General features: G+C 54.2%; 1 protein-coding gene across 5 annotated transcripts in view; it reads right to left on the bottom strand.

Annotated features, from left to right (window-relative positions):
- Positions 1 to 1780: 1780 nt before the first annotated feature.
- PAK4 (p21 (RAC1) activated kinase 4) overlaps positions 1781 to 11828 on the bottom strand; it is a 90369-nt gene continuing 80321 nt past the window's right edge. For all 5 annotated transcript variants that reach the window (XM_074937326.1, XM_074937325.1, XM_074937327.1 and 2 more), the window contains 5 exons: positions 11686 to 11819; positions 9801 to 9927; positions 5878 to 6003; positions 3856 to 3990; positions 1781 to 2245 (listed from right to left, as the gene is read on the bottom strand). In XM_074937326.1, the coding sequence (XP_074793427.1) occupies positions 2090 to 2245; positions 3856 to 3990; positions 5878 to 6003; positions 9801 to 9927; positions 11686 to 11819 (678 nt within the window). In that variant the 3' untranslated portion in view covers positions 1781 to 2089. The remainder of the gene's footprint in view (positions 2246 to 3855; positions 3991 to 5877; positions 6004 to 9800; positions 9928 to 11685; positions 11820 to 11828) is intronic.

Below are 11828 nucleotides of genomic sequence, written 5' to 3'. Positions count from 1 at the left end.
CGCCCCCCGTCCCCCTGTCAGTCTCTAGAGGCAGGCTGCCCTGTAGTTCTCTCTGTTGTAACAAGAAGCACGACTGATGTGCAGTTCTGCAGACAAGAATCCAGTGGCCAGGCAAACCAGATAAAATAACCGCAAACAATCCCCTTGTGTCTGTAACCAGCCCACTCCTGCTGCACGAGGGGGGCTCCCGCAGAGAAGAAAAAAGGCAGCGAGCTCTAACTGAAGGAGCTAAAAGCATGTAAAGAGAGACCATCCCTGTGCCCCTCCCACTCCCCAGAAAGCATGCAGAGGAGGTTGTGCGGTACGGCATGCAAGTTCATTGCACGGCGCAAAGGGGGGGAGGAATCCTCCTCCAAATGGCTCAGTTTCTGCATGCGGGACCCTCCCCGAGCAGCCCCTCCCTGGCAGAATGGAAAGTAGAAGCAACAAAACGTTGGCCCACGTTCGGGGCAATTCTTCCTTTGGACCCGTGTTATAGCACCGACCTCCCCCGATCGCAGAGTGGGCTGCTTTGCGGACACAGCTGCCAGCCTCGGAGAGAAGAGTCTCTCTCAGGGGTAGGGAATCCGCCCCCCTTTCCTGGCTGGTGTCAGAGATCACAGCTCAGTCCAGCCCCTGAGCTCCGAGAGGAGGCCACCCCCCGACCAGTGCTGAGCTCCCTTCCCACACCCATGACCAGACCCTGTCACCTCCTCCCTACGCTGAACTGGGCCCATGGGCCGCGCAGAGGGGGAAGATCCTGCCGGGGAAGGGGAGTCTCCTCTGGCAGGATCTCTCACAGATGAGCCAACAAGCCCCTAAGCCTAGACAACACCAGAGAGCTACAAGGCCCCCTGCTCCCCCGTAGGCCACTGGGGCCTTTGTTCCTCTGACCCCACAGGCTGCCCAAAACTGAAGGCAACAGGCCGGGAGCCTTGGGAACCTCCCTCCCCGACACTGCGCCTGTCCCCCTGTTATGGTACAGCAGCCCTGCACTGCAGGGACTCCAGGTATCCCAGCATGCAAGGCTGCACAGATCAAGAAGCGGCATTGCATGCTGGGATACCAGAGTCTCTCCCCGCCCCCCCCAGACTTCTGCATTCTAGCCACAGGGGGCCGGAGTGGATTGCGTTTTGGAGCCCCCGGGGGACGGGTGAGCCAGGCACTTTGGGCTACGTAGATGCAAAGGAACCTGTGAAGCAAAGAGGCCAGGTCTCTGCTCACCCAATCCCGAGGACTGAGCAGCAGCACGTGTCGAGACAACGCAGAAAGAGCACGGGGGCAGCATCAAGGAGACCCTGCAGAAAACAGGCTTTAGGCTCCTGCGCGGGACGGTGTGGTGGAGACCCCGATCCTAGCGGGCAGAGGGGCTGGGCTGATCTCAGCAGTCACGCAGCGGGGGTGGAGCTGGCAGGGGGAGATTTGGGTTGTCAACAACCCAGCAACAGGAGTCGTTTGCTGCGCCTGGAGGCAGCTGCTCCTGCCAAGAGGACCCAGGTGCTGGGGAGGATGCCCTGCCGCTGGCTCCCACCCTACCGAAAAAACCCAAATGCTCCGGAGCTAAACAAAACCGCTCCTGTCCCGGCCCGGGGAAGACCGAGCCCGCAGCCACAGAGGAACAGACAAAGCTGCTTCTAGACGTGGCTGGAAGTTCCAGTGTTGAGTTGCTTAGTGTCTGTCGCTCCCGGCCCCGCCTTGTCTTTGTGTGTGTGTAAAAACTACCATTTTGATCAGAAATTTTGAAGTCATTAAACCCCCCCCGCCCCAGCTGACCCCCCACCCCACCCCCCCAACTCAGCAGTATGGTGCACCAGGCAGGAGAACTCCTGTGGTCATGACAGTAGTGGCACGGTTGTAAATCCAGTGAGCGGAACCGCTGGCCCCGCAGCGGATGGGACGCCGCCGGGAACCCGAGAGAGCCGAACGCTCCTGCCGCTGATGTGGCTGTTGGGAGCCGCTGTCCCTGCCGCGGCGGCCAAAGGGAACGGCAGCAGCGCCCTGGAGAACGGAGGGCCAGGGGACGAGGCAGGGACGTGGTTGCTTCGGGTGGCCGCGTGGGGAGCGGTTAGACGGCGTGTGCGTCTCTCTCTCTCTCGTGCAGCCGGCACTCTCATCTCATCCGGTTCTGCCGCATGAGCGGCACGATGCTGGAGGGAGGCCCAGCCTTCGCCAGGAAGGGGTGTTTCAAGAGTTCGCTGGCGGAGGCTCGCTGGACCGGGTCTCTCACCAGCAAGCGGTCCAGGAATCCTTTGAGGGAAGGAGAAACCTGCAGACGAGGAGGAAGGCGCAGCCATGAGTCAGGGGCTGAGAAGAGCGAGTGCCACTGGGAACTAGAGAAGCCACTGCCGGAGGAGCATCACATCAGCCCTAGGCTCCCCTGAGTCGGCCGGCCACCCACCCGGATCCTGCAGCAGGCAGGAACTGGACGGTCTGGAGGTGGGGAAGGGAAGGAGGGAGAGCTATGGACTGGCACAACCTCCATCCCCCAGGCATAGAGGAAAAGCAGTGAGAGAGAAGTCTTTTGAGCTCGCCCCATTTCACCCCAGGCCTTAAGTGTCAAGTCATCTGGCCTCTGAAGTCAGACGAGGAACAGGGCGGTTGGCAATGAGTCACAGATAACACGTTACAGATCCTGGAAGACACCCTCCCTACCCCCAGAGCAATCCATCCCCAGACATCAAACCTGTCTGCATGCGAGGCCCCCCCGCCCACGCACCCATGCTAACATGTGACTCCTCTCTGAGGGTTTTATACCATCTGTGCGCTCCCCCCCCCCTCCCCAGAGGGGGCCGGAGGACAAGGAGGCAGGGTTCCCCGGTGGAGACCAGAACGCAGAAAGCTTTTGGCCTCGGCTCGCCTGGGCACAGCGCTCTCCCCCAGGCTGGAAGCGAGTCTGTAAAATGGGTGGTTGCTGTTAACTCCTCGCTCGATGCAAAAGCCGCACAATCACTGTGAGGAAGTGGAGGCTGTGTGGTTCAGCATGCCAAAAAGTGCAGGTCACAAAAGCCCGTTGAGCTCAGCCCCTGACCAAGGGAAGCCCTTCAGCAGAAGATCACGTACTAACGGCTCCCTTGTGTGCGTGCAAGGAGTCCCTGCCTCAAAGAGCTCAGAATGGACAATGGGGGGGAGGGGAAACTGAGGCACAACGCGGCAATGGCTCACCCATGCACTCACTTGGAGAGCCAACCGCAGGCGTGCGAGCGCACACGTACACGTACACAACATATATGGAGAACTCATGTCCAAGTTGCATATTCTCTCTCGCAATGCAGACAGAGGGTTTTAAAAGCTACATGTCCGCAGGTCCTGCCATTATCCTGTTCCACACCTACCCCGCACTGACAGCTTCATGAAATCTAACAGGGAGGGAAGGGACTTGCCCAGGGTCATTTGGCAGGGCAGTGGCAGAGCTGGGAATCGGCCTCAGAAGTCCTGCGTTCCACTCCTGTGCTCTGTCCGCTCAGTTTTGCTGCTTCCTTTAGGCTCTCGACAATCTCACCCGGGGCGCATACGAACATGGGACTGGACCTACAGCCACGTCTCATTCCCGGACTTGAGAGAGTCACCGTGAAACATCAACATCCTCAGGGCTGTGGTGTGTGGAACGTCCCACCCCACTGAGTGAGTGAGCGAGTGAGAGAGAGCAAAAAAAAAAAAAAAAAAAAAAAAAAAAACCAGATACAAAGGAACCCGATTCACCAGGACTTCGGCTGGCTTGCTAAAGAGTTAGGAGCAGTTTGACTAGCCACCCCTAGGAAGCCTTTATGAGGGAGAACCAGGCCCATGCACTGCGGAACACATCTGTGGGTCTCCCCCATCCAGGTTCCTGACCCTACTTAACTCCGGAGAGGAGGAGATGACCCACACGTTCTTTACCTTGTGCACATTTTTAAGTTTGGGGGGCAGGTTGTCCCGGATCATCTTCATTGCCTTTAAGGGGGGCTCATTAAAATAAGGGGGCTCTCCATCCACCATTTCGATCACCATCACTCCGAGGGACCAGATATCCACCTGCAAAGAGAGAAGAGATGGGCGAAAGGGAAGCGAAGGGACAGCGACGGGTGATGGAATGATGGGTGGGGTGGGGGGCTGCTGTACACCCAAACCTGTCCCATTGGGCTGGGCACTACAAGATGCAGAATGATGGACAGTCTCTACCCCCAGAGCTGACAGCGTAAATAGACAAAGGATGGGGAGGGGAAATGGAAGCACAGAAAGGGAAGTGGCTTGCCCAGTCCAGGAATAGCTCCCAGCCCAGTCTGCTAGATGCTCCCTGGGCAGCACGTCGGTGTCCTATTCAAAATCAAAGACCGGTACCTTCGCCAGAGGTGAAAAGCACCACAGGGTCTCCCTGAAAGAGCGATTAGGCCACACTCCCCCAGGCAAGGCAGCCTGGAGTCTGGATCCGACCAAGACAGCAGCTGCATGTTAGAAACACCAGTCATCTGGTGTAGAAGCCTAGAGCCTAGCCTGCTACACCAGATGACTGGTGTGTTTCTAAATCTGTCACCGCAGGAATCCCAAACCCCACCTCCACCAGTCTGCCCCTTGATTAGCAGGGCTGTAAGCGTGTCTAGTGCTTTATTACTACACAGACATTTCTAAGATGCACAGGAACCAGGAACGAATGCCATGAATTGAGAGCAAGCAGGTGAGTCTTCCAAAGAAAGGGACCAAATTCCGCGTCCGCACCTGTAGTGTAAAACACTTTCCTTTTTAGGACCCAAATGCACTTATGGCTAGTTTGCATTTATACACAGCGCCACCCAGTGGCCTTTGTTGCTACAGACGTGCCAGAAGCAGACGTGAACAGTCAAACGGATTTCACTGCTACGGGAATAACTGGCCACCAGACAGGAAGCCTCTGCAGGGTTTGTCCTGCCTTGGAAAAGTGAGAGAGTTTCAGGCAGGTTGACTCAGCACATCGGATTTAACTCTGCCTTACGTGATCAGCTTTTCCTAGTCAAGACAAGCCCCCGGGGTTTGGGAGCATGGAGAGAAAAAACACACCCATCCACCCTCCCTTTAGGGTGTAACCGTCAATTTCACTGCACACACACAAAACAAGGGAAACCATTTCCACAGATAATTGAAATTTACAGGCAGGCATGAACAGAGGAGAGTTTGGTTTAAGGCTATTTACTTTGTCGATTTTGACAGGTGATGCTGACAATTTGCAGGTTAATAGCTACAAAGCTTTAACTTTTCGAATCTCAACTTCTACAGTCATTAAATAACTAATTGTCCCCCTCCCCCCCCTTTTCTGAACCTCTCCCACAACTGTGAACCTTTAGGTCTATAAAAATTGGGGGGAAAAGCGCACAAATGGCAATCATCATCAAAATTATAGAGCAAGACCAACCAAATTCTGCCCCACGGATGACCCAGTGACCCACCAGCGTCCTCACGGGGCTGCTGATCCAAGGACCAGTTAGCGTCAGTGGGATGTGGACAGGCTCCTACCAGCTCATTCCACACGAGGTGCTGGGAACTTGCTCCCCTACCCCGCAGCCTAGGAAGCTAAAGGCTGCATCCACCTTTCCATCCTGCAGCCTCTAGGGTTTCACATTGCTGGGGTTTTACCATCTATTCATCTCCCTGCAGGGTCAACAGGTGGATCGGAGCGCTCATGGCTGTGTCGAGGCCCCTGTTTGTATCCCCAATTCGGGGGTGGGGGGGCGGGAGAGAGAGAAGCATGAGGTGCCAGGTTATTACCCAGGCACTAAACTAGGGATCGCCCAGGGCCTGACACTCCATCATTTCCCTGACACTCCCATCACTACCCTCCCATCTCCCTTCTCTAGCAGTAGCCTCCCTTAGCCCTCAATGAGCCTTCTCAGGAAGGGGCCAGGATGAACTTCCCCCATGGATTCCGGGGCCCTGCCCCTCTAACCTTACCTCTGGTCCATAAGGTAGTCGGGAGATGAGCTCTGGTGCCATCCAGTAGGGGGTTCCCACCAGCGACTTCCGCCGTGGGACCTCTTTGTTCACTTGCGCGCAAAACCCAAAATCAGAGAGCTTCACCTAGGGAGAGAGGAAAGGAAGAGGGTTAGCACAGGGAAAACTGCTGGCAGCCGCTATACCGGCCTGCCACACCACAGCCAGCGATCCCTGACCCCCAGCAAGAAAGAGGGACCAAAAATGCAACTGAAGTGATAACCATTAAGAAGCCACGCAGATGAATATAAAGTTTAATTCTAAAAATCGTCTAAGCTGCTCAACATTCCTGTGATCAACTCTGGTTTGCAAAGTTGTTTAGTTTTTAAGTACACAATTCCTCCCCAGCCTCCACCCGCTGTGATCTCAGTCTCCGAAGGACAAGACTTACAATCCCCATATTCAGAAGTGTAAAAGTCTCACAGGAGTTTATCAGTGTAAACAAAACACCCCGTTCACATCGGCATAACCCCAAAATGGCTCAGATTCAAAAGCAAGCTTGGCAGGCAATTAATCCATAATAGCCAGGGTATAATAGGTTTGGGCCTTCTGGATGAAAGGGATGGGGGGGGGGAAGAGACACAGGGAGTTACTGAGATTTCAAAACCTGCTATTGAACGGCATCTGTTGGGCCTAGATGGCAAACGCACTGGAAAATGAGGCGGATTTGCACAGTCAGACGGAAAATGGAGCCAAAGGAAAGATCAATCAGACTTTTTTTATTTAAAGCACGCCAAATGCAAATCTGCACGAGGGACTGAAGCCGCTTCTATATGATTCGCTTGTGAGGAAGTCAGATTTGTATCCAAAGGGGTGCCTGGTGAATCGAATGGACTGCCCAGAAAGGCATGGATAGGCCAAGACTCATGCCATATTGAAATGGAGATTGCTTTGTTTCATTACACAATCGTTTCTGGCTCTCGTGGATTGGGTTAGGTTCTGAAAGAAGGGTGAACTTAAGACTTGTAACCATGCTGTTAAGACCTAGGACAGAGCCTAGCTCTAGGGGCTTAGAATCATGAGCCACTGAAGGGAAAAAGAGCCAATTACTTTGGTCCTGGTAGGACATTAAAAAGATGAACAATTTTAAAATGGAACGGTTATTTAAAGAGAAAAACATGGATATTCCATTACCAGTCGGACATTTAGCTCACATTTCTACCACCCTCTGAAGATGTAAATTTGGAAAAAAAAAAAAAAAAAAGAGCTTTTTGTTCTGCTTTAAAGGGGACACAATCAGCTTACACTATCTGAAGGGTTTTTTTAACCTACTTTTTACAACCACTTATAAAAGGATGGTAATTGAACCAGATTAGAGAAAAAACTGCTCTCCCCCCCACCCCACATTTGTTTGCAGGGCCCAGTCACTTTCATGGTTTCCCCTGCACAGCCCGCGCCCCTCGTCTTCCACACACAAAGGAAAAAGCATATTCTACATCAATAGGAAAGGAGGTTGTAAAAACAAAAACAGAATTTGGAGAAATCCAGACCCTTGAGCGACGGAGTTATACCGACCTAACCCCCAGTGTAGACAGTGCTGTGATGACAGGAGACATAGCTACTGCCTCTCGGGGAGGCGGCTTAACCACAGTGACAGGAGAAGGTCTCCTGTCGGTGTAGCAGTGGAGGGGAGCCAAGCCCCTAGTGACGACAGGACAGCGTGGAGTTCTCACACGAGTTAGCACATTGATATGGGCTTGTCTGCACTCTAACCGTCAGTACCCCGGAGTTACCGCAGTCTAGCTAGTTCTAGTGAGCGTGGCTAGAGCGCTTAACACCGTTCCTGCGACGCACAGCGATCGGATTGGCAGCAGAGTTGTTCTCAGGTGAGCCGCTGCATCTCCACGGCATCATTCCCCCTTGAAACTCCAGTGTCAGCACCACTCCGGCACGAACCACCCCCCTCTGAGGGGCCAGCTTACAGCACCACTTAACCCAAGCTAGAGATTTTTGGGAGTCAGGTTCAGGGCAACACTCGGGTTGTGCCTCGTGCTAGCGCAGCAGTGGAGGGGAGCCCCAGCCAACGGCAAGACCCCTGGGATGGTGTCCCTGATGAGGCCACGCACACCTGGTGGCTGAGCTTTGTGACTTTGTCCTCACCCACAACTATTTCGCATTTGGGGACAACTTATACCTTCAAGTCAGCGGCACTGCTATGGGTACCCGCATGGCCCCACAGCAGGCCAGCATTTTTATGGCAGACTTAGAACAACGCTTCCTTAGCTCTCGTTCCCTAGTGCCCCTCCTCTACTTGTGCTATATTGATGACCTCTTCCCGTGGGTCCAGATGATGAAGGAGACCTTTGAGGAATTCCACCTGGGTTTCAACAACTTCCACCCCACTGTCAACCTCAGTCTGGACCAGTCCACACAAGAGAGCCACTTCCTGGACACTACAGTGCAAATAAATGATTGTCACATAAACACCACCCTATACCGGAAACCTACTAACCGTTATACTTATCTACATGCCTCCAGCTTCCATCCAGGACACATCACGCGATCCATTGCCTACAGCCAAGCCCTAAGTTACGACCGTATTTGCTCCAATCCCTCAGACAGAGACGAACACTTACAAGATCTTTGTCAAGCATTCTTAAAACTACAATACCCACCTGGGGAAGTGAGGAAACAAATTGACATAGCGAGACGGGTACCAGAAGTCACCTACAACAGAACAGGCTCAACAGACCACCACTGGCCATCATGTACAGCCCCCAGCTAAAACCTCTCCAGCACATCATCAACGATCTACAACCTATCCTGGAAAACGAACCCTCACTCTCACAGACCTTGGGAGACCGGCCAGTCCTCACTTACAGACAGCCCCCTCAACCTGAAGTGAATACTCACCAGAAACTACACACCACAGAAACACTAACCCAGGAACCAATCCCTGTAACAAACCCCATTGCCTACTCTGTCCCCATATCTACTCTAGTGACACCATCAGAGGACCCAACCACATCAGCCACACCATCAGAGGCTCATTCACCTGCATGTCTACTACTGTGATATCTGCCATCATGTGCCAGCAATGCCCCTCTGCCATGTACATTGGCCAAACCGGACAGTCTCTACGCAGAAGAATAAATGGACACAAATCAGACGTCAGGAATGGTAACATACAACAGCCAGCAGGAGAACACTTCAATCTCCCTGGACGCTCTAGGACAGATTTAAAAGAAGCCATCCTTCAAAAGCAGACTTCAAAGAGACATTGCAGAGCTACAATTCATTTGAAAATTTAACACCATTCATTTGGGCTTGAATAGGGACTGGGAGTGGCTGGCTCACTACAAAAGCCATTTTCCCTCTCTTGGTATGGACACCTCCTCATCAACTATTGGGAGTGGACCACATCCACCCTGATTGAATTGGCCCTGTCCACACTGGTTCTCCACTTGTAATTAGGGTGACCACATGTCCTGATTTTACAGGGACAGTCCCAATATTTGGGGCTCTGTCTTATATAGGCGCCTATCACCCCCCACCCCCGTCCCGATTTTTCACACTTGCTGTCTGGTCACCCTACTCGTAATGTAACTCCCTTCTCTTCATGTATCAGTATATTTACGCCCGCATCTGTCATTTTTAATCCACACATCTGAAGAAGTGGGTTTTTCACCCACAAAAGCTTATGCCCAAATAAATCGGTTAGTCTTTAAGGTGCCACCGGACTCCTGGTTATCTTTACGCAGCGATTTATCGGATGCGGAGATATCAAAATGCGCCCTCTAGGTGTCGCTGTCCCCACAGGAGAGGGCACAGCTGGTTCACCCAGCCCCATGCGGTGCAGAAATCCTCTGTTACCGCAGGCCAAGAAGGTTTATCAGCCCACAGGCCCCCACCAGAGCTAAGGCAGCTGGGGGAGTCTCACTTACCTTGCCTTCATGGGTGAGCAGGATGGAGTCGCTCTTGATGTCTCGGTGGATCACCCCTTGGGCATGGAGGACAGAAAGTGCTTTCAGGACAGCCAGGCAGACGGCAGCGATCTGCTCTTCGTTCATCCTGGAAGCAGGGAGAGGTTCAGAGCACTGACAAGCCGCCCGCCTCCTCATGCTCTGCAGTAACAGGGGGAACTGCCCCGGTGTAATGCCCAGCGTCAGACCGGTGGGAAGTGCTTTGCCAGCTCTCATTTCGCCTCAGACCCACCCTAGGTGGGGGAAGTATTATCACCACTTCATAGATGGGGAAAACTGAGGAAGGACTTGCTCAAGGTCACACAGAGTCTGGCAGAGCCGGGATGGAAAGCCCCAGCCTGCCTTTAGCAGATACACCCAGCTAGAATCACTACATGAATGCAGTGGGCTCGCAGAGAACTGCGGACCAACAAGGAAGACCCGCACACAATGGGGGGGTGGGGGGTGTCAGGCAGACAAGCAACTCTGAGAGCTACTCTGCAGCCCCCCTGTGGGTGGGTCCCCACCCCGCTCCTAGAACAGGATATGCCTGCACCCCCAGACTCACCTCTGGGGTACAGCTATGCTACACACTTAACCTGGGCTCTCGCCCTACCATCTACACAGGAAGACCCCTGGCCTGGGTTTGGAGGGGTTTTAAGCCCAGCTAGCTGACCCAGCAGCATGGCCGGGAGTCAGGTCTGCTGGGTTCTGTCCCCAGCTCGAGTGGGGGTTGGGGAGTCAGGATTCCTGGGTTCTGTCCCTAGATTTTAGGCTGGAACCACACACTCTAACGTGAGGACACCGGCTAAATCACTGGAGCCCTGATAACCCTCCAACGCCCTTCCCACAATTCCTCGGAAGGAGAGACAAGTTCTCCCACGACAGACTGTGCTGAGACACCAGGAGTATTTCCCAGAGACCCATGGGCTGGATCCTCAGACAGCATAGAGAGACAGTAACTCGGGTAAGGCTCTGCAGAGTGGCTGCTCACACACGGGCCGTGCTAGCCCAGGTGCTGAGACCCAGGGAGTCCAGGCCAATCATCTGAGCTGATTGTGCAGTGTAGACGTAGCCTGTCTGGGAGTGCCGCTAGCCTCTTTGGGTGGGTCATCCCTGCAGAGGGATACAGGCCCGTGGGTCTGCATCTCTGGGCTAGCCTCATCCGAGTCTGGGCAGCCACACTCGGGTTAGTGCAGCCAGTCACAGGTTCCGCGCTTCCCCCGCCAGGAGCATCGCCAGGACTTCTGGGGGCACATCGCATGGGTCTCTGTGCTGCAGGAAGGTGAGCCACTCTAGGCCTCTTTCCCAGTGAATGTGTCTGTCCTGGGCGCACAGAGAGAATTGTGGGTAGGCACTGGAGGATTATCCGCGCTCGGTGGTTTAGCCTGCGTCCTCACTACAAAGTGCACAGGTTACCAGCCTGCTCGAAAGCCTCACTCGGGTCCGCATGGGCCAGCTAGCCGGGGTTTAAAGCACCACTGAACTCAGGTGAGAGGGTTGCGTGTGGGTGGGAGCGAGGGGGTTGGGGCAGCACCCGAGTTAGCCCTGCGGTGGAGAGATACCCACAAACATAACCTAACCCCTCCATCTCCCTTCTGAGCTGCCTGTTCCCAGGGCTCCCCTTTCCTGCCCTCCTGCTTGTCACACTCCTGAGCTGGAGCTACTGCGATCCACTGGCCTGGCTGCCCTGGCCTCTGCACTGCCAGGCACGGGCCTGGAGCCTGATACACACACTCACCCCTTGGCATTTCTAGTGCTCCTTTTCTACCTATGACTTCCATGCCTCGCTTCAGAGGCTGGGATCAGAGGGGTCAGCTGGCCCAAGCGCGAGGCCCCAGGGCAGGATTTACCACCCCCATCGTACCTGGTGTGCGTTACGATATCCGTCAGAGCTCCGCCTTCGAGGAACTCCATCACCACCCACAGCTCGTCCCCCACCAGGTAGCTGTTGTACATCTCCACCACATTCTCGTGCTGGTAGTCCCTCATAATCACCACCTGAAAAGC

The sequence above is a fragment of the Natator depressus genome, chromosome 23, assembly GCF_965152275.1.
Source record: "Natator depressus isolate rNatDep1 chromosome 23, rNatDep2.hap1, whole genome shotgun sequence".
In the NCBI taxonomy this organism is placed as follows: Eukaryota; Metazoa; Chordata; order Testudines; family Cheloniidae; genus Natator; species Natator depressus.
Note: the sequence above shows the minus strand (reverse complement) of the source record. Positions and strands in the feature narration are given on the sequence as shown.